Genomic DNA, 27,714 nt, shown 5'->3' with positions numbered 1-27,714 from the left:
CGTCCTGGCTGCTCCACTTCTGATCCAGCTCCCTGCTGATACACCTGGGGAAGCAGTGGGAGATGACCCAAGTGCTTGGGCCCCTGCAGTCACATGGGAGACCTGGAAAAAGCTCCAGGCTTTTGGCTTCAAATTGGCCCAGCTCCAGCTGTTGCAGCCATTTGGGAAGTGAACTAGTAGATGGACGACATTTCTCTCTGTCTGCCTCTCTCTGTAACTCTGCCTCTCAAATACATACAATTTAAAAAAAAGAAAAACACAACTGCTACAAATTGAAGAGGAGCTCTAGGTGATAAGGATAAGAGCTTCCCTGGCTATAATTTTTTAATAGCACAAGTCAAGAAAGAATGAAGCAGTTATTTTAATCAGCATTTAAAATTCCTCTCCACTCTCATTACTTTATATGAGCCATAAACTTCATTATTTTTTTCATTTGTTAAAAAGAGGATCACGGGGCTAGCACTTGTGGTGCAGTGACTACAATGCCAGCACCCCATACTGGAGCAGCCAGTTTAGGTCACGGCTACTCTGCTTCTGACCCGGCTCCCTACTAACTTGCTTGACACAGGGAAATCATTTGAAACTTATTTCCATATCTATAGAGAAAGCTATTGGAGTGTAGCCGTGCTCACTTGTTTACATATTGTCTGGCTGCTTCACTCACTACAGCTACCACAGAGTTAAGTACCCCAGCTGCAACACAGATTCCAGGCAGCAAAGTGGAAAAGGCTTGCTGACTATTGCTTGAGTATGTTAGTCATTGTCCCCACTTTTCTTGGATCAAAAACTACTTAAGGCTATTTCCCTTCAGTTGAAATGAGTTCTGCCTCAGTGCATGCATGTTTCCTTCAATAATAGAAAACTGGGAGCACTCAACCATTACTGAATGCCTAAATAATTGTAAATATTGTTAATTGTAGTCACTTAGTACACCACTGATTTGTTTGCCAGTCTTTTCTCATACTGCAAGCTCCGTGAAGGGAGAGTTTACTTGACCGATGATTGACCTGATAACACCATCACATGCTTTAGAAATTGAAAAGCCAAGGCAAAGGTCTTGGGGCTGACGTTGTAGACAGCAGGGTTAAGCCACTGCCTGTAACACCGGCATCCCATATCAGACTACCTGTTCGAGTTCTAGCTATTCCACTTCCAATCAGCTCCCTGCTAATGCGCTTGGGAAGGCAACAGAAGATGACCCAAGTACTTGGAACCCTGCCACCAATATAGGAGACTCAGAATCCTGGCTTTGGCCTGGCCTAGTCCCAAACCTTGTGGCCATTGAGGGAGTTAACTAGAGGATGGAAATTCTCTGTCCCTCTCTCTGTCACTCTTTCAAATTAAAAAAAAATTTTAACAAGTCAAAGGTTTTAAAAAACTGTATCCCAAAATGCTGAAAACACATTTAGTCATTGGTAATCTCTGGTTAATAGGAAAGTAGTCAATCTGACACACCAAATTATAAAACTAATTTTAATCTGTTCCTTTTATTATGTTCTTATACAATTCCTCCTCTCCTATATAATCTGATACAAATGGAATTTAAAACCCATTATGTTTTTACAAGATAAAAAGTTGTAGACATTTACCATCTGTATTTCTCTGAGCTCAGATTCCCTATCTTGGGGAGAGATTAGAGCTGAAAGCCAAGGAATATAATCACACTTACTACCTGGTAATAAAAAAAGTATTTTCCAAGTCAGCTCTCATTATCCTATTTTTATCTTGGTTTCCTACCAATTGCCAAACATAGCTGTGCAAGGACCACTTGAAAAAAAAAAACAGTAGAGGAAATACTTCATGTAAGTTAGGTAAATTAAAGATGGCAAAGAAGATTAAATGCCAAACACTGATGGCTTTCAAGATTTGGAAAGACTTTTCCTTCTCAAATGCTCATTTTCCTGTGTTAGGAAAATGATGGGGTTTTTTCCTACCAATATTAAAGTAGTTATGTGAAATTAATCTGCCCTTCAATGAGCAGATGAGTACTCCATTTCAACGATCTTCACAGATCCCTGATGTTGCTCACCCTGTCACTAAGTGATGGATAATCAACTGAATTTTTCTGCATAAATAGTTCTGTTCAATCTGGAAACAAAGTGGTACGATAAAGACAGTCAACAGTTCAATAAAAATGCAAATTTCTAAAATTATTAAAATATACTTAAAAGTAACAAACTATCACACACACTTAGGCTTAGAAGGGGGTCTCTCAAGATTTTTTTTTTAAACCAGTTTTTGAAAATTTTTCTCGAATGTAGCTATTTTTCAAGCTTCCTCTTCTTTTTCCCTGGTTCAGAATCCATATTTGAAATATCCATAGGAACGCTTATCCCTGGTATCTAAAATAATGCAAATGGAGGAAAAAATCAGGTGATTTTAAAAGTGTAATATAAGAAATACTCCTTCCCTCCCCCATTTCCACTTTCAAGTTTAAAAAGATGTAGGAATTGAGACACATAATAGGTGTTAATGAAGGTTTTACACACAAAGTCATAATGGTTCAAATAGTAGACCTGGTCTCAACAGGTGAGAGGCATGTCATATTTGGACAGTGTTTTAACTGCAACACAGCCTTTCCCATGTCCAGTTTACACTGGTGCAGTTAGTGTGTGTGACAGAGAGCTACAGGAGCCCCAGGTACGTTGAGGTTAAGAAGCAATGTGTCTCGGGGCTGGCACAGTGGCTTAGTAGGTTAAGCCTATGCCGGCGGTGCTGGCATCCCACGTGGGCGCTGGTTCATGTCCTGGTTGCTCCACTTCCAATCCAGCTCCCTGATGGTGGCCTGGGAAAGCAGCAGAAGATGGCCCAAGTCCTTGGGCCCCTGCACCCATGTGGGAGACCTAGAAGAAGCTCCTGGCTCCTGGCTTTGGATCGGCCTAGCTCCAGCTGTTGTGGCCATTTGGGGATTGAACCAGCAGATGGAAGATCTCTCTGTCTCTCAAATAAATAAATCTTTTAAAAAAAGATTTTATAAAACAACCAAAAAACAAAAAAGGAACCAAAGTCTGAGCTGAAAACACCTACACTTTATCTTCAATAGTACAGATTTCAAAACTCAGGGAGAAGGATTAGGCAGGAGGATGGAAAGATATTTTAAGAACTTCAGAAGAATCTTAGGTTTCTATGATGCAGTGGCCTAGGGAAATCAGGGAAAAAATAGGATTTTCTAGGCAAATATTTGGCTTCCACACTTAAAGGATTCCCTCTGACATTAAACTGAAATAATGAAATCCCTGTCTTTTACAAATTTTCACCATTTGTTCCACCGCAACTTGGAAATTTTAAGTCTGATCCAACCTGAGGTTCCACCAGGGCCATTCGGATTTTCTGATGCTGAAGATTAGATGAATCTAACATAATTTTCACTTTAACTTTATCAAACACATGGAACACTGTATCTTCTATTTTGAGTGAAGGTATCTAAACAAAACACAATTATCACTCTTAATTGCATTCTCATATTGAAGCTTTGTTCTAATTCTTCACAATTTATCTTTCAAAGTAAAAGTTTAAAAAGTACCTCAATATTAATAAGCATCTAGATGTTCAATTTAACAAAACCTACTAACCTAGTAGTCTCACATAACTACAACTTCTTTATGTGCATACTTCCTTGATTAAGGTGGTCTTAATATGTACTCATTCATCTTAAGATTCTCTCTCTATTGATTATCAAACTTCCTGTCTGTCTAGTAGAGGAACACAAGATGGTTGGGCACAGTTTGTTTTTTAAATAATCTCTGAGTTCGAGTCCTTCCAAGGTTAGAGAAGTAACAGTGTCAGATAACGGTATGAAAGGACAACCTTTATATATGGGAAAATATCCTGAGGTGAGAAATTATGAACAAAACCATAACTTAGCTAGTATAATTCAATGTGGATTTTTCTGGCATGTACTTAGAGATCTGAAGTAAATACTGTATGATACAAAAATAACGTTATACTTTATTAACTATCATTTATAAACTGTCACAGTGTCCCCTGCTCCCCAAAAAGGAAAAGCATGAGAAATACTATACCTCATCATCGTAAATAAGCCGTGGCTTTGGTTTATCCTTTTCTTCAAAAAAGACTGTACCTTCTAAACCATATTTTGGAATTAACACCACGATGGCATTCTTTCTTACAAATAGAATATAGGCTTCTTCGCTTACTATTCCTTTGCTTTTGAAAAATAACTGCAAAATAACATGCAATCTTTTTATTTAAAATAGTCTTTAATATTATGAAATTAGGAAAAATAACTGCTAAAGAAAAAGCAAACAAAAGTTCATTACTCCTAGCATTATCGTAGAAGGCAAATACCTGTGTGTGAAATGCCACTGATGCACGTTGGGCATACTGAGCCATTTTGTGCCGGTAATTCAAATTTTTACAAATATCTGCAAGTTTGTGTTTGTCTGTCAACTCTGGATAAGTACAGTCAGCTCCAATAGCCACAGCCAACAGCCGATGAACAATGATATCCGCATATCTAGGTGTACAAAGGAGAAATAAGAACCACAGTACATAAACACTAAAATGTCCTTTTAAATTTCCTCTCTCCTTTCATGTCAAGGGAAATACCTTCGGATGGGTGAAGTAAAATGTGTGTATATTGGCGATGCTAAGCCATAGTGATGAAAGTCATTATCCATTCCAGAACAGAAATACACAGCTTGCATCATGCAGCGAGTGGCTAATATTCTTAACAGAGTGTTTAGATACGGGAAAACAGGAGACTCAGCCCGGTCCAAAGAGTCAGCCAAAGACTTGGCAGTATCAGTGTTAATTTCCAAATTCTGTGAATCAAAAGAGGGAAGAACATATTAAACTTTTATAAATCAGTATGATCGTGTCTTATAACTAGCCAACTGAACAAACAATAGTGTTTTTGACCACATAATCTATGTTTATACCTTTTATTCTTCATATAGGAAAATTAAAATACATAAAAAGTAATGACTGTTTTGTGCAATACCAAAAGTTAAAACTTTTGGAATGCATTTAAGAGTGATGAAGTATCCAGCCTTGAAGAAGTCTTCTGTGGGGGAAGGAGAACGTAACAGTCATGTCATTTCTTGAAGCCTAGTTTGCCTCTGCCTAATGTTTGACTGGGTGAAAAAAAAAAATCAAAGCAGACCTGGAATCCTCCTCAGCATGTCAAGTTTTCATCTCTAGTAATCTTCCATCCATTCAAAGTAGACGTAAAGGCCAAACTACAGGTCACTATAGTTCAGTCAGAACAGTAGTCTGATATATCACATTTAGTAGCTTTGTTCTACGTTATGAGAAGCAGTCAAAAATACTTAAACCCTCCTTTCTCTACCTGGCTCTTAACCAGACGACAGACAATGAGAACAAATCCCCCAATTTATGAAATAATTCTGAAGTAGAGAAGTGAGAAGTTGATTCAGTCCTCATAGATGTGACAAAGGTAGGCACACCAGAAAAGTCTGAGCCAAATTACAAACCAACACCATGGTGGTAGAATGATGCCTGGAGAGCCCAGGCTACTCCATGCAGTTGTCTTCCAGATGGGAAAGATGGAGCCTGGCCAGGTGAGCCAAGGAAAACCAACATAAGCCACAATTACCACAAAGGTCAAGTGTGCTAAATAAGTCTACTAACCACAGACTGGGGTTAGGCAGGGCTGAGAAAATGGTGCCCTTTCCATAGTTTTCCTCTTTTCCATTAGTGCAATAATAAACTTCCTTCTTAGAGACATGACATAAATTTAACAGGATTTAACAGAGTTGAGAAATAAAAAAACATATTTGTTTAGGCAGTTCATAAAAACCATGAAGTTATAGGCACAAAAATTTATGGGGAGTCTTCAGAAAGTTGTGGAATATACATATTATGAACAAACTGCATAAATTTCAAATTTTTTTTGCACCAAGATATTCCTTTTAGGTTATCTTTTAATTCCTTTCTAGCACGTGAACTTTTTGAAGTAGCCTCATAAATGTAATGACAAAAATAGTAGAGGCCGGCGCCGTGGCTTAACAGGCTAATCCTCCGCCTTGCGGTGCCGGCACACCGGGTTCTAGTCCCAGTCGGGGCGCCGGATTCTATCCCAGTTGCCCCTCTTCCAGGCCAGCTCTCTGCTTTGGCCCGGGAAGGCAGTGGAGGATGGCCCAAGTCCTTGGGCCCTGCACCCACATGGGAAACCAGGAGAGAAGCACCTGGCTCCTGGCTTCGGATCAGCGCGATGCGCCGGCCGCAGCGGCCATTGGAGGGTGAACCAACCACAAAAAGGAAGACCTTTCTCTCTGTCTCTCTTCTCTCACTATCCACTCTGCCTGTCGAAAAAAAAAAAAAAAAAAAATAGTAGAACAACTTTGTATGTCCAGGATACTGCAAATAACTTAGTCTATAATATCCAGCTTTAGCATGCAGCGCTCTTTAAAGGCAGTAACAGATTTTACTAAGCAGATGACCTTGATGCAGCAAGAGATGACCATATCTAAGTTAAAATTTTTTCCATTAAAAGAACTAGTTTTCAATAATAAACGACGTAAGTTTTATGTAGATGTGAATAGAAAGTGTTCAGTACAATGGCTAGACCACTACACAAATACAAATGATTTTTCAAGCTGCAAGGTTTTACCTTGGACTTAGCGGCCTTAACAAGAATTTCATAATTTGATGGAGGTGGAGCAGGATGTTTTCGGAGCAGAGCATGTTCTGAAAACTCTTCATGAATTTTTTTGGCAACAGAGATATTGGCAAGTAACATAAATTCTTCCACCATGGAATTTGTTTCTCTGCAAATTGGAAAAGTAATGTATTAAACGAGGAAAGAAAATCTGAGATTGCTATACATCTTATTTATTCACAGGTTACCTTTTCTGCCAGTAAGATAACTGAAGCATTTCCTGTATAAACATTCATGTGTGTGCACATGTATGTTTTCTTGATCTATGGCTCTTTAGTTTCTCATGCCCATTCTCATTCACTCAGGCTTCATTACTACCGATCTTGATTACAGATCTACTGTGTGAGTAAATCTTATGTGCTAGAGGAGACCAACAACTGTACTCAAGAAAAGCAGGAGCTTTACTAAAGCCAGTAATACAAAAAATCTAAAACATCACCATTTTCATCTCCTTCTACTGGGGCCAATGAAATTTTTATTTAATTTTAGAAACATAATCTTCACTCAGATGAAATAAATGCTTTTTAGATCATACAAATTTTGGCTTAAAAAATTAGTTTTGCCCCACCAAGTGACTGAGGAGATGTATTTACAATGAGTCATGCATTGTGCTCTAAGTACACACACACACACACACACTGTTCTGCAGATGAGGAAACAGGATGTGCAACATCATTCCGCTCAAGGTACAAGGTACTAGCAGTTTCAGAATCCAAGTCCATACAATTTTACCTAAACTCAAGCAGCCTGACAGCTTTTGTTCTATACATATACTTTAAGGTAAGTTTAATATGTAATCTATCTTCTATTTATACAGTGTTTTCTTCCTTCCAAGTCACTGAACAGGCACTAATCTCATTCATGCTCTCATTTTTAATAAAAATCCTGTAACTTCTTGGCAAGGTTCCTAACATATATTAATTGTATAACTAGTAGAAAAACTTTCGGCCGGCGCCGTGGCTTAACAGGCTAATCCTCCGCCTTGCGGCGCCGGCACACCGGGTTCTAGTCCGGGTTGGGGCGCTGGATCCTATCCCGGTTGCCCCTCTTCCAGGCCAGCTCTCTGCTATGGCCCGGGAAGGCAGTGGAGGATGGCCCAAGTCCTTGGGCCCTGCACCCACATGGGAGACCAGGAGAAGCACCTGGCTCCTGGCTTCGGATCGGCGTGGTACGCCAGCCGCAGCGGCCATTGGAGGGTGAACCAACGGCAAAAAGGAAGACCTTTCTCTCTGTCTCTCTCTCTCACTATCCACTCTGCCTGTCAGAAAAAAAAAAAAAAAAAAAAAAGAAAAACTTCCAATCATACAGGGACAATCTTAGAAACAGGTGATGTTCTACTCTAGCAACCTTTTTTCAAAAGTTTCTAGTATTGTGCTTATTGTTAATGTTAACATTAGACATAGTTCCACTGAAGTTCTGTTCAGGAATTCAGAAATTCTTGGTCTAAAACTAAAGTGGTCCTAAGAAATGAATCTAAGTTAACCCTTGATTGTCTCCTAGAAAAGCACTCATGCATGATTAATTTTACATCCACCTCATAAAATATGCAGAGATCTAAATTCTGATTAAACCAAATAGCCTTGCTTCATGCATCTGAACTAAATCAAGAAAAAAAACAAGACAACATTAACAAACATCCAAGCAGTGTTCCCTGAAGCATGACTTGAGGTAGGTATGACTTTCAGTAGTAACTTACAAATACACCATGGCATGTAAAGTACATTTCTGTTGCAGACAGAAGTTTGTAAAGCCATGGCCTGCAACACCAGGTTAATTTACTGGTCGATAAACAGGTAAGAGTGGCAGATGTGGAATCCAGACCTAGACAGTCTGGCTTCAATTCCTCTATCTTACCACTTTATCCATTTAATACTTAAGAAATTAACCAGGGCAGTCTACTTTTACTTACCAGAATTATTAACAGTCAAGTTCTAATATACTTTACATCAAAGCAAACAAATTAAAAAATGGAAATTTTTCTATTATATTCCAGATACTAGTATTATATAAAAAAAAGTGAGATATCTGTTTTCCATGTATTTTACAAGCCAAGAAAATATATAGAAATGATAACCTTAATAAAACTAGATGATTTGGTTATTCACATACTAGTCTTTTTATTTCAAAGTTTTAACAGTGCATACCTAAGTTCCTTGGTCTGCAGATCTATAGGATCATGAGTTTCACTGTCCATGTGGAATCGAACTTCTGGAGAAGAAAGAGTCAAAGCCCTAAACAAAAATTAGAGGCAAATCAGTGAAGCAAGCCAGTACAGGCACAACTTTCTGCAAATGATTCATTTAAAGTAGAAAATGACTGAGCAAGTTCAGAGCAGTTGTTCAGAATTCTGAAAGCTTTAGTATTATCTGCTATATTTTATATTATCTAAATGAACAGTATTTTACAAATCTAAAAATTGGCGGGGGCGGGGGAGCTTGGCAATGTTGTGGGTAGCAGGTAAAGCCACCATTTGTGATGACCCCTTATGGGATGCCAGTTTCAGTCCTGGCTGGTCTACTTCCAATCCAGCTCCCAGCTAATGTGCCTAGGAAAGTAGTGGAGGATGGCCCAAGTGCTTGGGCCCCTGCTACCAATGTGTGAGACCACGATGGAATTCCTGGCTCCTGGCTTAAACCTGGCCCAGCTGTTGTGGCCATATTGGGAGTGAATCAGCAAATAGAAGATTTTATTCTCTATGTCTCTCCTTTTCTCTAACTCTGCCTTTCAAAGAAATAAACCTTTAAAAATAAAATAAAAACCCAGCTAACAAGGCCGGTGCCGCGGCTCACTAGGCTAATCCTCCGCCTTGCGGCGCCGGCACACCGGGTTCTAGTCCCGGTCGGGGCACCGGATTCTGTCCTGGTTGCCCCTCTTCCAGGCCAGCTCTCTGCTGTGGCCAGGGAGTGCAGTGGAGGATGGCCCAAGTACTTGGGCCCCGTACCCCATGGGAGACCAGGAGAAGCACCTGGCTCCTGCCATCGGATCAGCGCGGTGCGCCGGCCGCAGCGCGCCAGCCGCGGTGGCCATTGGAGGGTGAACCAATGGCAAAAAGGAAGACCTTTCTCTCTGTCTCTCTCTCTCTTACTATCCACTCTGCCTGTCAAAAATAAAAAAAATAAATAAATAAATAAAAAACCCAGCTAACAAAACAGTAATACCTGCAGAAGAAAGTCTGAGTTATCTTATGCTTCTAGGGGCTGGAATAACTTCTGTACCCAAACTATGAGTTTTTACTGAGTGACTTTTTTATATTATTAGCATTGATTGTTCACTTTTACAAATAAAGACACCTGGCAGGACTTTAGCTACTATAGAAAACAATGGGAGTCGGCGTTGCGGCACAGAAGTTTGTAAAGCCATGGCCTGCAACACCAGCCTCCCATATGGACGCCAATTTGAGTCCCAGCTGCTCCACTTCCCACCCAGCTCCCTGAGAATGTGCCTGGGAAAGCAGCGGAGAATGGCCCAAGAACTTGGGCCTTTACACCCACTTGGGAGATCCAGATGAAGCTCCTGGCTCCTGGCTTCAGACTGGCCCAGTCGTGGCCATTGTGAACATTTGGGGAGTGAATCAGTGTATGGAAGATCTGTCTCTCTGTAACTCTACCTTTCAAGTGAATAAATAAATCTTAAAAAGAAAAAAGCAATGAACTGAGGTGGGGAACAATGGAAAGAGGCAAAAAGGAAGCTACCTTGGGGAGGTTGGCTACGTCAGAAGATACACAGCTCAAAAGTACATCCCAGGAAGATTTAACCGAGAGAGCAGACTGGTAAACTAGTACCAATAGATCATCAGTACCAACAGCTATTAATATGTGAGTGCTATGTGTCAGATAACTTACTATGCTAAGGGGCTAAATGTATTAAGTTTTCTCTCTCTTTTTCTTAATGTAGTTGACTACTTTTTTTTTTTTTAAAGATTTTTCTTATGTATTTGCAAGGCAGAATTAGAGACAGAGGGAGGGAGAGACAGACAGAACCATCCACTGGTTCACTTCCCAAACGGCCACAATGGCCGAAGCTGAGCCAAACTGAACTCAGGAGCTAGGAGCTTCTTTTGGGTCTCCCACGTGGGTGCAGGGGCCCAAGCACTTGGGCTATCTTCCACTGTTTTCCCAGGCCGTTAGCAGGGAGCTGGACTGGAAGTGGAGCAGCTGGGACACGAACCAGAACCCATACGGGAGGCTGGTGCCGCAGGCAGAGGCTTAGCCTATTATGCCACAGCACTGGCCCTTTAAGTTCTACTTTGAAAAGTAAATTTCCACAAGGCAACATAATGTTTCTTCATGGGGCCAGTGCTGTAGCACAGCAGGTTAAGCTGTCACCTGCAGCGCTGGCATCCCATATGGGCACCAGTTTGATTCCCAGCTGCCCTACTTCTGATCCAGCTCCCTGCTAATGCATCTGGGAAAGTAGCAGAAGGTGGTCCAAGTTCTTTGGCCCCTGCACCCTTGTTGGAGACGAGGATGAATCTCCTGGCTCCTGACTTTGGTTTGGCCCAGCTCCATCCACTGCAGGCATTTGAAGAGTGAACCAACTATTCCTCTCCCTCTCTCTGTAATTCTGCTTTTCAAATAAAATAAATAAATCTTTTTAAAAAAAAGTTTCTTCATACACTAACATTACTTTAAGACAGCTGCAGATCAACCTAGAACTAAGAAATTCCTTTAAAAAAAATCTGTATGTTTATTTATTAGAAAGGCAGAGAGACATAAAGAGAGAGAGGGACAGACAGAAAGATCTTTCACCCACTGCTTCATTCCCCAAATGCCTGTAACCACCAGGGATGAGTCAGTCTGAAGCCAGCAGCTCAGAAATCAACCTGGGCCTCCCTAGTGGGTAGCAGGGAACCAAGTACTTAGTCATTACCTGCTGTCTCTCAGGGTGCACATTAGCAGAAGGTTAGAATTGGAAGTGGACTTGAACCCAGATATTCCGATATGAAATGTGAGTATCTCAAGTCACACCTTAACCACTGAACCAAATGCCTACTTCCTAAATTTAAATAGGTACATCTTAGGAACTAGTACAGATGTAGAATGTGTACTCACCAACAAAAACATTTTGTAGTGACCACTGTGACACTACCCTGGATGATCATGAGAGCCCAGAGACCAGCTTCTGAAAGGCTCATGTGCTTGCTACCCCCGATAACCGTTTTTCAAGAATAAAAAGAAATTTAAATATTTATTTATTTGAGAGGCAGAGTTATAAAGAGAGGGAGAGACAGAGCGAAATGTTCTCCATCTGCTGGCTCACTCCTCAAATGCCCACAACTGCTAGAGCTGGGCTGATCTGAAGCCAGGAGCCAGGAGCTTCCTCCGAGTCTCCCACGTGGGTGCAGGGGCCCAAGCACTTGGGCCATCTTCTACTGCCTTCCCAGGCTACAGCAGATCCAGAGCTGGATCGAACAGGAGCAGCCTGCACATGAACTGGCATCCACATGGGACACTGGTGCCACAGTGGAGTGCCAGCCTACTAATACTACCAGCACCAGCCCCAAGAATGAAATTGTTAACTGCTTTTTTTCAACAATGTTGGGTTAGGATTTTAGGATTCTTTGCCTTATGCCTTTTGCAATTAGGCAAATACCATGACATAATGGTTAGAATACCCTAAGCTGCCACTTGCCATCAGATCATTGGAAAGATTCCATCTGTGTATCTTTCGGGTATTTAAAAAATGAAGGAGTTGCACTGAACAATTCCTAAATCTCTTCTAACTCTAATATTTATTTCAACATCTGAAAATTAATATTCATCCTGGAGACTCATTACTATTTAAAAATAAAACAAACCATGTAAGTTCTAAGGTGTTCTTACCTTCTAGAAATTTAAGAACTTTTAAATCAAGCACATCATTTTTTAGTACAATTTACCAGACAGAATTCCGGAGCAAAGTTCAGTTTACAGCCCGATTGCTAATATTCAGAAGGCATCTAGAAGAAATGGGATGTGTCCACTTAAGAGCTTCTATTCAGCTTATCAAGTAATAAATTGGCAGCCAGTATACTGGTACAGTGGGTTAAGCTGCTACTTGCAAATTCAGCATCTACAATTTCAGTCCTAGCTGCTCTGCTTCCAATCTAGCTTCCTGCTAATGCACCTGGGAAGGTAGGGGATGATGGCCCAAGTACTTGGGGCTCTGCCATCCATGAGGGAGAGCCAGATGAAGTTCTGGGCTCCTTGCCTAGGCCTGGCCCATCCCTGATATTTGCAGTCTTTTGGGGACTGAACAAGCAAATGGAAGATGTGTGTATCTCACCCTCTCTCTCTCTTCCAAATAAATGTTTTTAAAAAATAATAAATTGTCATCCATGATCAAATATTTTTCATAGAACTCACAAGTTATCTTAATATTGATACATGTTGTGATATTAACATATATTAATTAATTAATATTAGGATACACATCCTAATATGTATTTGAAAACTATTTTTTAAAAGTACCCATTTTCAATTCTTCTTCTTTTCAGAATTTTAGCTAGCTTATTTAGTCCACGAAGACTAGTGGTGATATCATCATTCATGGTTGCTGAATCAATTCTCATCTGAGCTTCAGCATATGTAAGAGAAGCCTAAAGAAGAAAATATATGTTAAAACAATAAATCTAGCTTATTACGTTCTATTTCTAAACAAAATCCATCAAAAAATTTAAAACATTAACAGAAGTTTATAGCTATACTTTTTTAAAAAGATTTTTATTTATTTATTTGTTTGTTTCACAGAGTTACATAGAGAGGGAGAGACAGAGAGAAAGGGAGAGACAGAGAGGTCTTCCATCCCCAAATGGCTGCAAAGGCTGAAGCTGGGCTGATCTGGAGCCAGGAGCTTTTTCTGGGTCTCCCACGAGGGTGCAAGGGCCAAAGCACTTGGGCCACCTTCTACTGCTTTCCCAGACGATAGCAGAGATATGGATCAGAAGAGAAGCAACCAGGACTTGAACCGGAGCCCATATAGATTGCCGATGCCACAGGTTAGGCATAGAGCCCACTATGCCACAGTGCTGGCCCTGTTATACTATTCTTTACATATGATTCTGCTTCATCAATTCTTCTCTGAGGCACTATAAACTCAAAGTAAAATGACAACATTCTTAAATTAAGTGGCTTAAATTTTAATTATTTTATAGTTCCATTAAAATATAAATACTAGGGCCAGCATTGTGGCATAGCAGGTAAAGCTGCTTGCCTGTGATGCCAGCATCCCAATATGGGCACCAGTTTGTGTCCCAGCTGCTCCACTTCTGATCCAGCCCGCTAACAGCCTGGGAAAGCAGAAGACAGCCCAAGTGCTTGGGTTCCTGTCACCCACATGGGAGACTTGGATGAAGCTCCAGGCTCTTGGCTTTGGTTTGGCCCTGCCCCATCCTTTATGGCCATCTGGGAGGTGAACCAGCAGATGGAAGATCTCTCTGTCCCTCCCTACAACTCTTTCAAATAAATAATTAAATCTTTAAATATACTAAGATCATGCTAAAATAAAGCACAAAGGCAGGTCAGATCTTTGACAACAGCTGATGAAAGTGAAACTCTTTCCAGCTGATCATTATTCCCGACTCACTGGCAAATACTGCAGGAGTCTGGATGTCATGTTTTGGGGAAATCTACTAAATATCCAAAAGTCAGTCCCTAAAAATGGGACATGTATCAGTAGAGAAGATTTCAAGTAATCTTCAAAGACAACTCAGATACAGAAAAGTTTCTCTGCTAGTGGAAAACTACCTTTTTTGTTTTAAATAAAAAAACAATAAAAATGAAGGAGACTATAACGAAAGTACCAAAAAATGGAAAAGGATGAGAAAGACCATGTGGCTCCCTTATGTCTGAACTAATCTCAGGCTAGTTTTACTAGAATCCAACTATGATTTGAAATATCACTTTAATAAGAAAGTATGAAGATGGAAGACATGGTAACCTTTAAAACACTATTAGGAACAACTTCAATTACTGGGATTCCTGAGATAGGGCATCGATTTGGTCTGCTCAAGTATTTACACAGGCTTTGCAAATTTTTGAGAATAAGACAAATGCTACATTAACTAATTTGTGAGTAACATAAAAAACTAAGCATATAACTAAAAAAAAAAAAAAAAAAACTAGATTTTGCTGCAACATTGCAGAAAAATTTTGTTATAAGCCTAAATTTTTGAAGAAATCTTGGAAACTGTTAAAAGAATAAAAGATTTTAAAACATTAGAGATCAACATGAAACTAACCTTTGAGTTAATGACACTTTTGGTAAATTTTGTTCTTAAGATTTCGGCATTGTGATTCATTTCCCAAATACATGAAAATGCCAGCCTATGAGGAAAAACAGGACCTGTTAAAAGGACTCAGTTAAAGTAGTAACTATAGTGATCTAATGAAAATATATGCATAAATACCTGTCAACATCACATCTTAAGGAACATAAGTTAGAGCTAAGCAACTCTGGAACCATGTCAATCCTCTGCAAAAGATAAAAATAGAGGTAGAGTCCCAGGTCACTTAGCTATGTCTATACATTTATCAGAAGGTCTTTTCTCAAACAGCAATAATTTATCAAGAGGAGGAAAAGTGTGTTTTTGTGACTAGGATAACTGAGAGAATGTCTAATTAAATGTCTGTTTTTGGAAAACAGCTTACGAGAAATTGTTACCGAAGGAACCCATGAAACAAAACTGAACTTTATTGCAGCAGATTTAGGTTTAAGTCTCTATATTAACCACCCAGCTCTCCTCTCAAGGTCTGAAGCCCCTTGCTTACATAAGGTGGTACTCAATAGCAGACATAAACTCAACCAAGCTCTATGACTGGACCTTTCTCTGATGCTAAACACAAACTACATAGTGTAAAAATATTTTAACAAGAGACAAAGCTTTATGGAAAAAAGCACCATGGAAGACTAATAGATTGAGTTTTGCTTTCCCCTTCACTTTCACAACTGCTCTCTAAGTTTATGGGGACAACACTTAAAGCATAAATGCTGCACAATGTGTATTAAATACATTTACTTGTTAGCTAGACCACAACATAACAAGAATTTGCAATCTTTTCAGTGAGTAAGGACACCTTATTCTATGTAAGCTAAAATACTGAACTATTTCAGACTATGACTGTTCAAGAATTCAAAAGCTGGGGCTGGCATTGAGCTGCAGTGTATCAAGGCACCACCTGCCATGTCAGGCATCTCCTACAGGAGCGCTGCTTGAGTCCCAGCTGCTCCATTTCCAACACAGTTCCTTACTAACACACCAGAGAAGGCTGTGGAAGAAGGCCCAAACACTTGGGGCCCTCCCACCCACTGGAACACCCAGGAGAAATGGGCTCCCAGCTTCAACTTGGACCAGCCCCAGTGAACCAACAGATAGATATTTCTCTAACCCTGCATTTCACATAAGTAAGTAAATAAATAAATATTTCATTTAAACATTTCTTAAAAAATAGAATTCGAAAGTGCCCATGATTGTTAGAAGTTCTTAAGTTCCTTACCTTTTCACAAAGGTACACAGTTGTTCCTCTTCTGGCTGATTCTTGATCCAAGGCATTTCCTGGTCTAATAAAATGGCTAACATCAGCAATATGAACCCCAACCTTCCAAAGATCAAAATAAAAGGATGTCAGTATGCTTAATTAGGTAGCTGTACCAATAAAGTTTTAATGAGAAGAATGTCAGCTAAACTGAAAAGGTTGCATCTACCATTTCAACCTCCAACACATGCCCATTAGCTTCCATAGCTTTAACTATACTTCCCATGAATAATTCACAATTTCTCCCCTGGGTCAAAAGAATGAACTCATAAATAGAATTATATTTAGGTAAGAACATCATTATAATATGATTACCTCCAAATTTCCATTTTCCAGTTCTCTGCAATGCAGGGCATCATCTATATCTGTACATCCTGGTGGGTCCACACTACAAACACAGAGATGTCGCAGGTCTACTCGGTGTTTCATGTCCTAGAAGATGCCATATTATAAAGAAATAAAAAAGTATTCTGACAGTACGACTGCAACATAGCTCTTCCAATGACAGCTCTCCTTAGCGATAACCACACGTTATCATTTGTGACTAGTGGCCTTTGAAATATCTGTCATACAAATGCTCTAGTATATGCCCCCAGAAATACTTATTTATTTATTTATTTATTTATTGACAGGCAGAGTAAGACAGTGAGAGAGAGACATTGGTTCATTCCCCTAATGGCCGCCACAGCTGGTGCTGCGCCAATCCAAAGCCAGGAGCCAGGTACTCCCTTCTGGTCTCCCATGCGGGTGCAGGGACCCAAGGACTTGGGCCATCCTCCACTGCCCTCCCGGGCCACAGCAGAGAGCTGGACTGGAAGAGGAGCAACCGGGAGTAGTACCTGGCACCCCAATCGGGACTAGAACCCAGGGTGCCGGCGCCGCAGGCAAAGGATTAGCCAAGTAAGCCACAGTGCTGGCCTGAAAAATTTATTTTTTAGTAAAGAAGTGAATGATTTTCATCATGCCTCAGAATACTGTACCTAACTACATTTTTAGGGGAGGAGGAGGGACCATGGTTTCCATGTATTTAAGAAGAGGTATGGAAATTAAATTAAGTAGGAGATAATAATAACATTTATAAAGTCATTATGAATTCCTTTCAACTCACCTTTTCAGTAATGCTCCAGGGCATCTCTGGCAGAAAGCTGAGTACAGCCTGGGAAAAGGGCTGATGGGGAACATCATGCTCAAGTAACAGAACTTCTGTTTCAGTCTCTTTCTCTCCAACATCGCCTAAGTTTTTTACAAAGTGTCCCTAAAACCAAATATTAGAAAGGCATACTTTACAGCTAATTGCTATTATAGTACATACTACATTCTTCAGAATTTATATATCACCTTGGTATTTCTGAAAGTTCCTGTATTGATTTTTTTTTTTAAAGATTTATTTATGTGAAAGGCAGTTACAGAGAAGTAGAGGCTGAGAGAGAGAAGTCTCCATCCACTGATTCACTCTCCAGATGGCTGCACTGGGTAGTGCTGGGTTGATCCAAAGCTAGGAGGCTCTTCCAGGTCTCCTACGCAGGTGCAGGGTCCCAAGGACTTGGGCCGTCTTCTACTGTTTTCTCAGGCCATAGCAGAGAGCTGGTTCAGAAGTGCAGAGGCTGAGATGCAACATATGGGATGCCGGCACTGCAGGCGGTAACTTTACCACTACACCACAGCGCTGGCCCCTGTATTGACTTCTTAAAAATAATTTTTTAGGGATCAGTGCTGTGGTGCAGAGGGTTAAAGCCCTGCCTTGGCCCTCGCCTGCAGCACTGGCATCCCATGTGGGTACAGGTTCAAGTCCCAACTGCTCCACTTCTCATTCAGCTCCCTGCTAATGCACCTGATAAAGCAGCGGAGGATAGCCCAAGTCCTTGGGCCCCTGCACACACATAGGAGACCTGAAAGAAGCTCCTGTCTCCTAGTTTCAGATTGGCTCAGCTTCGAACATTGGGGCCATCTGGAGAGTGAACCAGCGAATGGAAGACCTCTCTTTCTGTCTCTACCTCTCTCTGTAACTCTTTCAAATAAATCTTAAAAAAAAAAAAAAAAAAAGACTTCTAATGGACACTTCATAAAGGCCCAGTTCTTGTATCACAAGGCATCTATTTCTCATTCACTTTCAAATTTAAAGTATTCTTCAAATAGCTTCAAAGTTTATTGATTAGAATCTATTATCTATTTAGGACTCAAACACGTTTTTCATAGTCTTGATGCATAACAAGTACTTGCTTTGGAATTTGAGTAAAAGTAACCACATAATTTATATTAGCATTTCATAAAATTGGTTTTTAAATTACATATGCCATTTATCAGGTAACTTAACGGAGTATCCCCAAGTATCCCCCAAATCCTATATAAAAGTAGACCCTATTCTCATTAAAAGCAGCAATGTCATTCATAAATGATTAATATCCTAAATTGAATTAATACTTTCAGCTTACATTTGGATATCTGGAATTTCTGGGCCAACCATCAATAGCAACAATTATTCTCCGTCCTTCTAATGTAGAAGCCTGTCTAGTTTCTATCCGAATTCGAGGGATTCTTCTATCAGCAGGCGTAAACAGATGTCTTCTGGACTGGAGGGAATTAGAAAAGATTTTACACACACAGTATCTGAGAATGGAGGCAAAGAGAGGGCTATCAGTTCAAGACAATGTTTATCACTTCCTATTACACAGTGACACCCTCTTTACTCACCTCCTTAATGCCGGACTTGGAAAGCATGCCACAATATGGTCTCCAATTCCTTTTTATTATTCCTACAACTCTACCTGTAGGCTTTAACATTTTTTCATTGACAGTAGTTTTCAGCTGAGAAACAAGAGAAAAATAATCTGGTTTACTTTCCCTCTAAGTCTAATGAGGTAATTTCTCTTCAAAATTAGAATATGTACATGGATACTAACACATTCAAAGAGGAAACTACGGAATCTTTATGCTTCAAAATTCTATGCAGAGAACACGCCAAACCAAACCACAGAAATGGTTTCATGATTTTAAAAAAGCCATTACAAAAACAGAAAATCAAACAATAAAAATAGCTAAATAAATATGACAGAAGTCAATTTTTTCCAGTTACATGAAGATTCCCTGATTTCAGGACACACCAGGTCTGGGAATTAGAAGTCTAGGATTTTGGAACTAATCTGCATTGAGTGACTATAGTCACCACTTCCTCTGGACCTTTATTAATTCATTGAAAGAGATGTATCTTTGTTTTTAATTTGCTACATTGGAAAGAGTTACAGATCATTGGAAAGAGTTACAGTTACTGATCTCCTGGTGTTTCCCCTCTAACATTCTCCAAAGGCCTTGACTCTTCAAGAATAATGTTGGCCGGCACCGTGGCTCAACAGGCTAATCCTCCGCCTAGTGGCGCCGGCACCCCGGGCTCTAGTCCCGGTTGGGGTGCCGGATTCTGTCCCGGTTGCCCCTCTTCCAGGCCAGCTCTCTGCTGTGGCCAGGGAATGCAGTGGAGGATGGCCCACGTGCTTGGGCCCTGCAACCCACGGGAGACCAGGAGAAGCGCCTGGCTCCTGCCTTCGGATCAGCGCGGTGCGCCGGCCGCAGCGCGCCGGCCACGGCAGCCATTGGAGGGTGAACCAACGGCAAAGGAAGACCTTTCTGTCTCTCTCTCTCTCACTGTCCACTCTGCCTGTCAAAAAAAAAAAAAAAAAAAAAAAAAAAAAGAATGTTAAGACTTCAGAGCACTGAACATAACTGATGGGAAAAGAACTGCAAATGTTGCATGTATTGAAACTACTATCATTATAAAATAAGGATAGAAAAAGGTCATATAAGGTAGATATAGATCTTAAATAACTGAAAGCATTCTCTTCATTATAAATACGGTAATAAAGAGGAATAATTAAAAATCCTCAAATCTTAAGTACATTATGCTAAGGGAATTTTAACAACAGAAAACTATGTCAGAAAATTTTGAATGTCATAGATTTCTAATTTTGTACTCAAATCTTTTTGTATCTAACCCATTTCTTTGAGAAAATAAGAAATTAAAACTACTTAAAAGGAAAGTCAAATGTGTATGATATGTATTAAACCTGCAGAGCTATAATTTTATTCAATCAATATGAAATTTGTTCAGCTTCCTCAGAAGAGGACATGGTACATAATAATGCAAAGCTGCACAGACAAAATATAAAACCTGGCTGGTTTCCTACCATGCGCTCTTTCTCCTCTTCTTTCTCCATATCATCTTCATTTTGCCCTTCATCATGCAAAACCACAGAAGATGGTGCCACCCACTGACTCTTGGGGAAAAGCTCCACAGCCACAATATCTTCATGAATCGCTCGGTTTAAATGTTTAAGTCCTTGCAATATTATCTGTTTAAAACAGCAAACAGCATGTGCCCAAGTATTTTTAATGACAACAAGGGAAAGGTTTTCTAATAGAAGTGTTTTCATTATTGAATATCTATGCAATCTCTATTTCTTCTATGTTTTTCTTTCATTATAGTCTCCCTTTATCTCACATCATCAATTTCTCAGTATCAAGGAGAAAAAAAAGGTCATGGCTCCACCATAACTTCTAATGGTTCCAAGAGGCTTGGGAAAATCTCTTTAACTTTCTATATCTCAACATTCTCATGGGTAACTGAAAAACAGAGCATCTATTATAGGTTGAGTGGAAGATTAAATGAAATGCAGAGTTAGAAGAGTCCCCAGCAGGCCGGCGCCGCAGCTTAACTGGCTAATCCTCCGCCTTGCGGCACCAGCACGCTGGGTTCTAGTCCCAGTTGGGGCGCCAGATTCTATCCTGGTTGCCCCTCTTCCAGTCCAGCTCTCTGCTATGGCCCGGTAAGGCAGTGGAGGATGGCCCAAGTCCTTGGGCCCTGCACCCGCATGGGAGACCAGGAGAAGCACCTGGCTCCTGGCTTCGGATCAGCGCGATGAGTCGGCCGCAGCGGCCATTGGAGGGTGAACCAACGGCAAAGGAAGACCTTTCTCTCTGTCTCTCTCTCTCTCACTATCCACTCTGCCTGTCAAAAAAAAGAAAAAAAACAAAAAAAAAGAAGAGTCCCCAGCAAATACTGAACACTCCCAAAATGGTTGCTATTTGCTTTAAACTATGGGACGCTCTCTGCAAGTACTATGCAAATAGTATAACAGGTCATAACATTTAAAGAAAAACATTTTATTTTTTATTATTTGGGGAGTAGATTTTATTCCTTCTTCCCATTTTTAAAAAATTTTATTTGCTTATCTTTATTTTCTATTTGAAAAGTAGAAGCAGAGACAGAGATCTTCCTTTCACTAATTCATTGCTCTAAATGTTCACAATAGTCAGAGCTGGGCAAAGACAAAGCCAGGAGCCAGAAACTCAGTTTAGCTCTTCCACATGAGTGGTAGGAACCCAACTACTTAAACAACTACTTACAGCATCATCTGGTAGGCATTACCAGAAGTTGGAAACAATGTGGAGCCGGTACTGAACCCAGGCACTCTGATATTGGGATGCAAGTGTGCCAAACAGCATCTTAGCCACTGTATCAAATGCCCAACCCAAAATTTTATTCTCTTTAAAGTGAGTTAATAGAGAGTCATTTTCTACCACAGCAATTTCCTAAAAAGAGTGATTAATTCTACTAGTAAGGATAACTTCCTGTATAATTGCCTTTAAGTTGATGAATTGGCAAGATAAAGCAAATTTAAATTCTCAAATTTCTAAACACTTGTTAAAGAATATATGGAATCAAAAAAAGTACTGGTTTACAAGGTATTTATTTCCACACTTGCCTCTTTATTTTCTTCCGTGTCTCCATGAATCCATACTGTAGCTTCTAAGTAATTTTCCCTGCTGGCTCTAAATGTTCCTTGAAGGTAAATACCAGATTTTATACCTTGTTGTAACTTACTTAAGGGAAGATGCTCTGAAAATATTATTTTCCCACTTTCTATTTCATTCTGTAAAATAAATAAACCAAAAGCTAAGTTAGTTAAGTCTTCTGTTTGCTCAGCCTACAGCCATCAATATCACATCCATATTATTATATACAACTCTATAAATGTGAGAGAATATACTGTATCTTCTAAACCAGTGTTAAAGCTTTCTGTGATGTCTAATATGGAAGCCATCAGGCACAAATTTCTCCTGAACACCTGAAACGTAAATAGTATAACTGACAAATTGAATTTTAATTTCAGTGAAATTTAAACAATCACATGTAACTAGTAGCTACATGTTGGACAGGACGAATCTAAATCTGTATTCCAAAATCAATCCTAACTTTTTAATCTTCTCATTTCCTTTAGCTTTGTAAAGTAGCTGGTTAAAGGCAAACAGGGATGAAAGAAATATTGTGAAGATTGGACATATGTATAACATCCTAGTACATAAAACTTACTATTATAACAATAGCTGCTATGTTCTCAGGTACTAGGAATTTTACTAATAGAACTGTTATAATCTTTAAATCCTTGTAGCAAAGCTAGGAATTCATTATTGCTAAATCTACTTTATATATTCATATAAGGAAATGAAGGCTCAGAATATAATTATCCCTGAGCACGCCTTCTCAGATCAGCTCCTGCAGTGACCCCATCACTCATCTGTTTGTCTCTAATCTTGCCCTCTATGCAATGCTTCACCTTACCTGTTGACATTAAAGCGATCTTCAAATAAATACCATTTCTTATCATGCCCCCCCACCCACACTCTCATATAGCCCTAACTTCCCTCAGCCTGCCACAGAAGGCAGTGAGCTCAGCATTCTATCAGTTATATTCTCATCACAAGAGCTCTTTAGGTAGATATTTTTAAGATGTTTGAAACATTACTAACCTACAGAATAACTTCTGGTTTATCATCATCTGGCTCTTCCTCTTCTGTTCTACCTCATCCTAGGACTCCCTTCTTCCTCCTTTGGCCCTTATGCTGTCTGTACTTATTTGACAAATACTCCTCAATTACCAGTCACAGTTTCCATTCCTTTTCTCACCACACAAACAGTGCACCATCATGTGCCAGGCAACTACTTAGGTTTCTGGGAATACAGCTATTTTAGAAAGTCAATTCATTTAGCAGTAAGTCTCGTATAGCCACTTTTGGTTTTTTTTATGACCCAACTGCTAATCTAATTCCAGCTTACCTATTCATGTTCCAATGTTTTAAATTTGGTAACTAAAATCTAATATCTCAAAGTGGCTATGTTAATATTTCACTTCACAAAAATAAATTAGAAGAAAAAAAATATCTGAAACATACCCCTTCTTCAGACAAACAAGCAAGACGATCTATGAGTTCAGGGTTAGCAGTTAGGCTCTTAATATATTCTTCACCTGAAAAATAAGTTTATGTCATTCTTGATAAATTCAAGTGTTGTTTTTCTTAGGTATGAAAGAACATGTAACAGTATTTCTTGTCAATTTTTGGGGGACAAAAGAAAAAGAAAATCAACTTGTTGATGTGCTCCTGACTAAGGCAGTGGGTCCACCTATCTATGAACTTTTATCGCTACAGCAATTGCAAAAGGTGAAGGGGAAGAAAGCCAACCACTATTAGGTACCACAATTTATCTAGCTGAAAAACACTGAGAAATTAATAAATGCAAAAAACAAGAACAAAAGAATCACACGAAGTTATACAGCACTATGGAAATATCAGCCAAGTGACTATCCGACCATGGGCCTGCTAAATCTTATAAGCAAACATGCACGAATCACTTCTACCATGACACTTACAAGTGAAAGCTGGTATCCCTTCTTCTACAGCTTTCTCTTTGTTTTTCCTGTCATTTGTTATGAAGATAACTTGTAGCTGATTCTCTGCTGACAATTTCTTTAAATGTTCATTATACCATTTTGCTGCTACACGAATGGCTCTATCATTCCTGTCATTCGCATTTTCTCCCTGTTCTTGTTCCACATAGGTTTCCCTAAATGTAAAGGAAAGAAAAAAAATGAAAAAAAATTTTTTAAAAGGATATATAAAAACTCTTAGGATATAAATATTCAACCCTGAATTGGAAAGTCGTCTTTTTCTTGGAATGTACTGAGATTTATACCTTTGAGAAAAAATAAATAGGATGATTATTTAAATTAGTTAAAATTTTAAGACAACAGTTTGCTTGGAAAATAAGAAAATTATGTGACTAATGGAACAATAAAAAGGCTAATATAATTTTATTGCATAAAAAGAGAAATTCAAGATCTGACTTTATTCTTTAGGTTGGGACATTAAATAAACAGTTCATCGAAACAAGCTATAATATATTGCAAATCTGTTGAGATTTTATTCAAACTGCAGAATAAGAGCAATTCATAAAAGCTACAAATAGTAGCTAGCTATGACTATGAGCATGTGATTCCATAATCATTAAATACATAACAGATGTAAATTGTCCATTGCAAACACTCAATAGAGGGCGGAGGCTATCTAGAGACTGAAGGATCAGGTCAGATATGATTATTTCTTTTAAGTCTATTTGCTCTGAACTCCCAAATAACTGGTCTTCAATGTCACATTTAAGCACAATAACAAAATATAGTACAATAGGTTCTTGCGATTAAAGACAACAGATGCAACTTTAGAATTTTAAACTTATTTACAATAATGGTTTTTAGAATTATTTTGTTCCATACCACTATATGTATCTGTTAATATTTAAGCTCACGAGCAAAGGACATAAAAGAGTCCTAAGTTTGAATTTGGTTGAGCATGACTTGAGTAGTAAAATCTTGTATAAGATTTGTCCGGGCGTCCTAAGAGTTTACCATCAACTCCCATTCTGCTAAGGTCTATTCACTGCATTTGAGCTGACAGAACTGCTATCCTCTCACACGAAATCTGAAGATTATACTATCACCAAATTACAGGTGTTTCTACAATGAAAAACAACTGATGCTTCTGTTTCCACACAGTAAGGTGCTAAAAATAACACTACAAGTGCTTTACTGATAATGTTCTTTACAACAACAATATTAAATGTGGAGAGAAATTAAATAAGAGAAATTTGAGGGGCCAGTATTGTGGTATAGCAGGTTAAGCTGCTGTCTGCAACTTAGGCATCCCACATGGGTGCCAATTCAAGTTCTAGCTGCTCCACTTCTGATCCAGCTCCCTGCTAATGTGCCTTGGAAGGCAGAAGATGGCCCAAGTGCCTGGGTTCCTAACATCCATGTGGCAAACAACGATGAAGTTCTGGGCCCCTGGCATCAGTCTGGCCTAGCCCAGCTATTGGTGGCCATTCGGGGAGTGAACCAGTAGATAGAAGATTAAGATCAAGATCTCGAAGTCCCCCTCCCCTGTTACTCTTTCAAATAAATGAACATTTTTTTTTACAAAAAGAGAATTAAGCTTTTTAAAATTTGCATAGGCTTATGGAATTGCATTATCATAATTCCACTCTAACCCAGTGCAATCTTTGTTGTTATTTTTTAAAGATATATTTATTTTTTTGAAAGGCAGAGTTACAGAGAGGCAGAGAGAGAGAGAGAGAGATCTTCCATCCGCTGGTTCACTCCTCAGATGGCCACAATGGCCAGAGTTACGCTGATTTGAAACCAGGACCTTTTTCCTGGTCTCCGATGTGGGTTCAGGGGCCTAAGGACTTGGGCCATCTTCTACTGCTTTCCCAGGCCACTGCAGAAACTGGATCGGAAGTGGAGCAGCCAGAATTTGAACCGGCGCCCATATGGGATGCTGGTACTGCAGGTGGCAGCTTTTACCTGCTATGGCACAGCGCTGGTCCCACCCTGTGGTTCTTAATCAGGGGATGAATTTTCCCACAGTGGGTGATGGTCATGTAGGTAGACAGTTTTAAGTTGGTACCACTCAGTACGGAGGGTTGGTGCCAGCACCTAGTAGCCAGGGATGCTACTAAACATATCACAGTATAGGCAATACCATTTTCTAAGAACACACATTAAAACTGTTTCTTAATCTTCTTCATTGTGATGTTTTAAAATAGTAAACTTTTACAAGCTCATTAGGAATAAATCTACATAGTTTTACATGGAATTCCAGGAAATTAGGCAAATCTCATCCTCCAAGACTCTGTTGCTCAATTCATGCTAATACCAACTTGGGAAATAAGAGCACCTGCTATACCCCAGACGCCAGTAGACGTATACTCGGGGCTTTACGCCATCAACGTCCATTGGCTTCAGTGAGAGCCACTGAGTATGATTTGCTGCCCAGCTTGCATAAGAATGAAATATCTGAGAAAACATAGCCTTTACCTTCTGCCGAACTACTCCCAGAAACTCCCCCTCCCCAACTCAGCTGCTCCCATGGTTCTCTGATAGTTAGTCTAATTTGCCTCCTACCTATGGTGCTCGTTAGTAAAAGTATAGAAATGCTTCTCTTGGTTATTCGTCACATCTCGGATTCGTTTATACACAGGGGCGCTCCGATTTCTCACTTCTTGGAGAACTGTTTGCAGCACAATCACATTCCTGATGGCCGGATCCTCAAGAACATCAATCTTAGAGGGGAGAAAAAAAAAGTTAAATTTTTCCTATATGAAACTGTAGACTGTATTTGTCAACATAAAACCCTATCAGCTTAAAAAAAACATTAATTACGCAGTAAGTCAAGGAACCACTTTGCTACAGGAAAAGTGACAAGAGTCACTCAACCCTTCAGGTCTTGCAAAGAGAAGCAATACACGGTCCAATCACAAAAGTCCTCCGAAGTCAGGCTACTGATAAGTAAACATGTTGGCCCACACAGTTTTCGTTTGTAGGCACTTACAAGCTGCCTGGGGGTCGCAAGCTGGAGGCCACACAAGCCCAGGTCCCCGGCCTCCAAGCATTTACAATCTAAGGCAGAAGAGACACCAGGAGTTAGAAAACGAGCCTAACATATGACTCCCAGAACTGAAAAGAAAAAAAAAAAAAAAAGCACAGGGAAAAGAACTTGAGCAGGGACAGAGGAAGCTGGGTAACAACGGAGTCTGCTTCTCCCCAGCTACGTGACACTACCAAACACCCTCCTCCTTGGCCTTCAGTTTCCCTATCTGTCACATCCCCTGTCGCCCGGGTCGGGCCGCGACGTCCGCAATTCGCCCGCCGGCCGACGCACCTGGTGCAGCAACACGTTGGTGTCGGGCAGCAAGTAGTGCGGACTTGGGCAGAGGGTGCTGGCCGGGTCCTGGGGCTGTGGCTCCAAGACCGGCCCCTCGTGCGCGCCGCCGCACGCCGAGCAGCCGGGAGCGCCGCAGCCAATGTCATCCCGCAGGTAGTGCTCGCGCACGATTTTCATCACACCGCCCGCCCGGGTCTTTTTTAAGAACGTTTTGGACTTGAGCATCTTGCCTCGCGGTGCAGAATCGCGACCCCGGCAGCGCTCTTGCGGGAACCAGCGTCACGCTCGGAACCCTGTCGCACAACTCTATTTCACCCGGAGCTTCCTCCCTTCCCGCTCCAGGACAGTCACACCTCCTCTCGCGAGACTGACATTGGTGGCGTCTCCGGCAACCCCGCGAGGATTGGGCGAGAGCTCGGAGGATGGGCGGAGCGCAGAGCCATTTCCGCTCTAGGCTTGGGCGGAGCTCGCCTGTAGACTCCAGATCCCAGCATGCCTTGCTGCGCGCCCCACGGA

General features: G+C 40.3%; 1 protein-coding gene across 1 annotated transcript; it reads right to left on the bottom strand.

The window, feature by feature from the left end:
- Positions 1–26: 26 nt before the first annotated feature.
- On the bottom strand, positions 27–27,539 carry DIS3 (DIS3 homolog, exosome endoribonuclease and 3'-5' exoribonuclease). The gene is made up of 21 exons (XM_062194093.1): positions 27,196–27,539; positions 26,439–26,596; positions 23,853–24,046; positions 23,377–23,450; positions 21,909–22,076; positions 20,331–20,495; positions 18,847–18,960; positions 18,588–18,725; positions 17,264–17,410; positions 16,471–16,587; positions 16,117–16,218; positions 15,030–15,094; positions 14,862–14,946; positions 13,093–13,220; positions 8,788–8,874; positions 6,596–6,752; positions 4,570–4,784; positions 4,309–4,477; positions 4,023–4,181; positions 3,301–3,423; positions 27–2,342 (listed from the first exon to the last, which is right to left on the bottom strand). The coding sequence occupies exons 1-21, from the start codon at positions 27,421–27,423 to the stop codon at positions 2,262–2,264; spliced, it is 2,874 nt and encodes a 957-aa protein (XP_062050077.1). The 5' UTR covers positions 27,424–27,539; the 3' UTR covers positions 27–2,261.
- Positions 27,540–27,714: the final 175 nt, after the last annotated feature.

This window comes from Lepus europaeus, chromosome 6 (assembly GCF_033115175.1).
Source record: "Lepus europaeus isolate LE1 chromosome 6, mLepTim1.pri, whole genome shotgun sequence".
NCBI classification, from domain to species: domain Eukaryota; kingdom Metazoa; phylum Chordata; class Mammalia; order Lagomorpha; family Leporidae; genus Lepus; species Lepus europaeus.
Note: the sequence above shows the minus strand (reverse complement) of the source record. Positions and strands in the feature narration are given on the sequence as shown.

Bases quoted from the DNA above. Each gene is read 5' to 3' on its own strand.
- DIS3 (XM_062194093.1), bottom strand. From the start codon at position 27,423: ATGCTCAAGTCCAAAACGTTCTTAAAAAAGACCCGGGCGGGCGGTGTG. The intron at 16,588-17,263 runs GTGAGTTGAAAG...GGCATCTTCTAG, and splicing joins CCTGGAGCATTACTGAAAAG to GACATGAAACACCGAGTAGA. The intron at 8,875-13,092 runs GTACTTTTAAAA...ATTTTTGTTTAG, and splicing joins AGAAGAAGAATTGAAAATGG to GGCTTTGACTCTTTCTTCTC.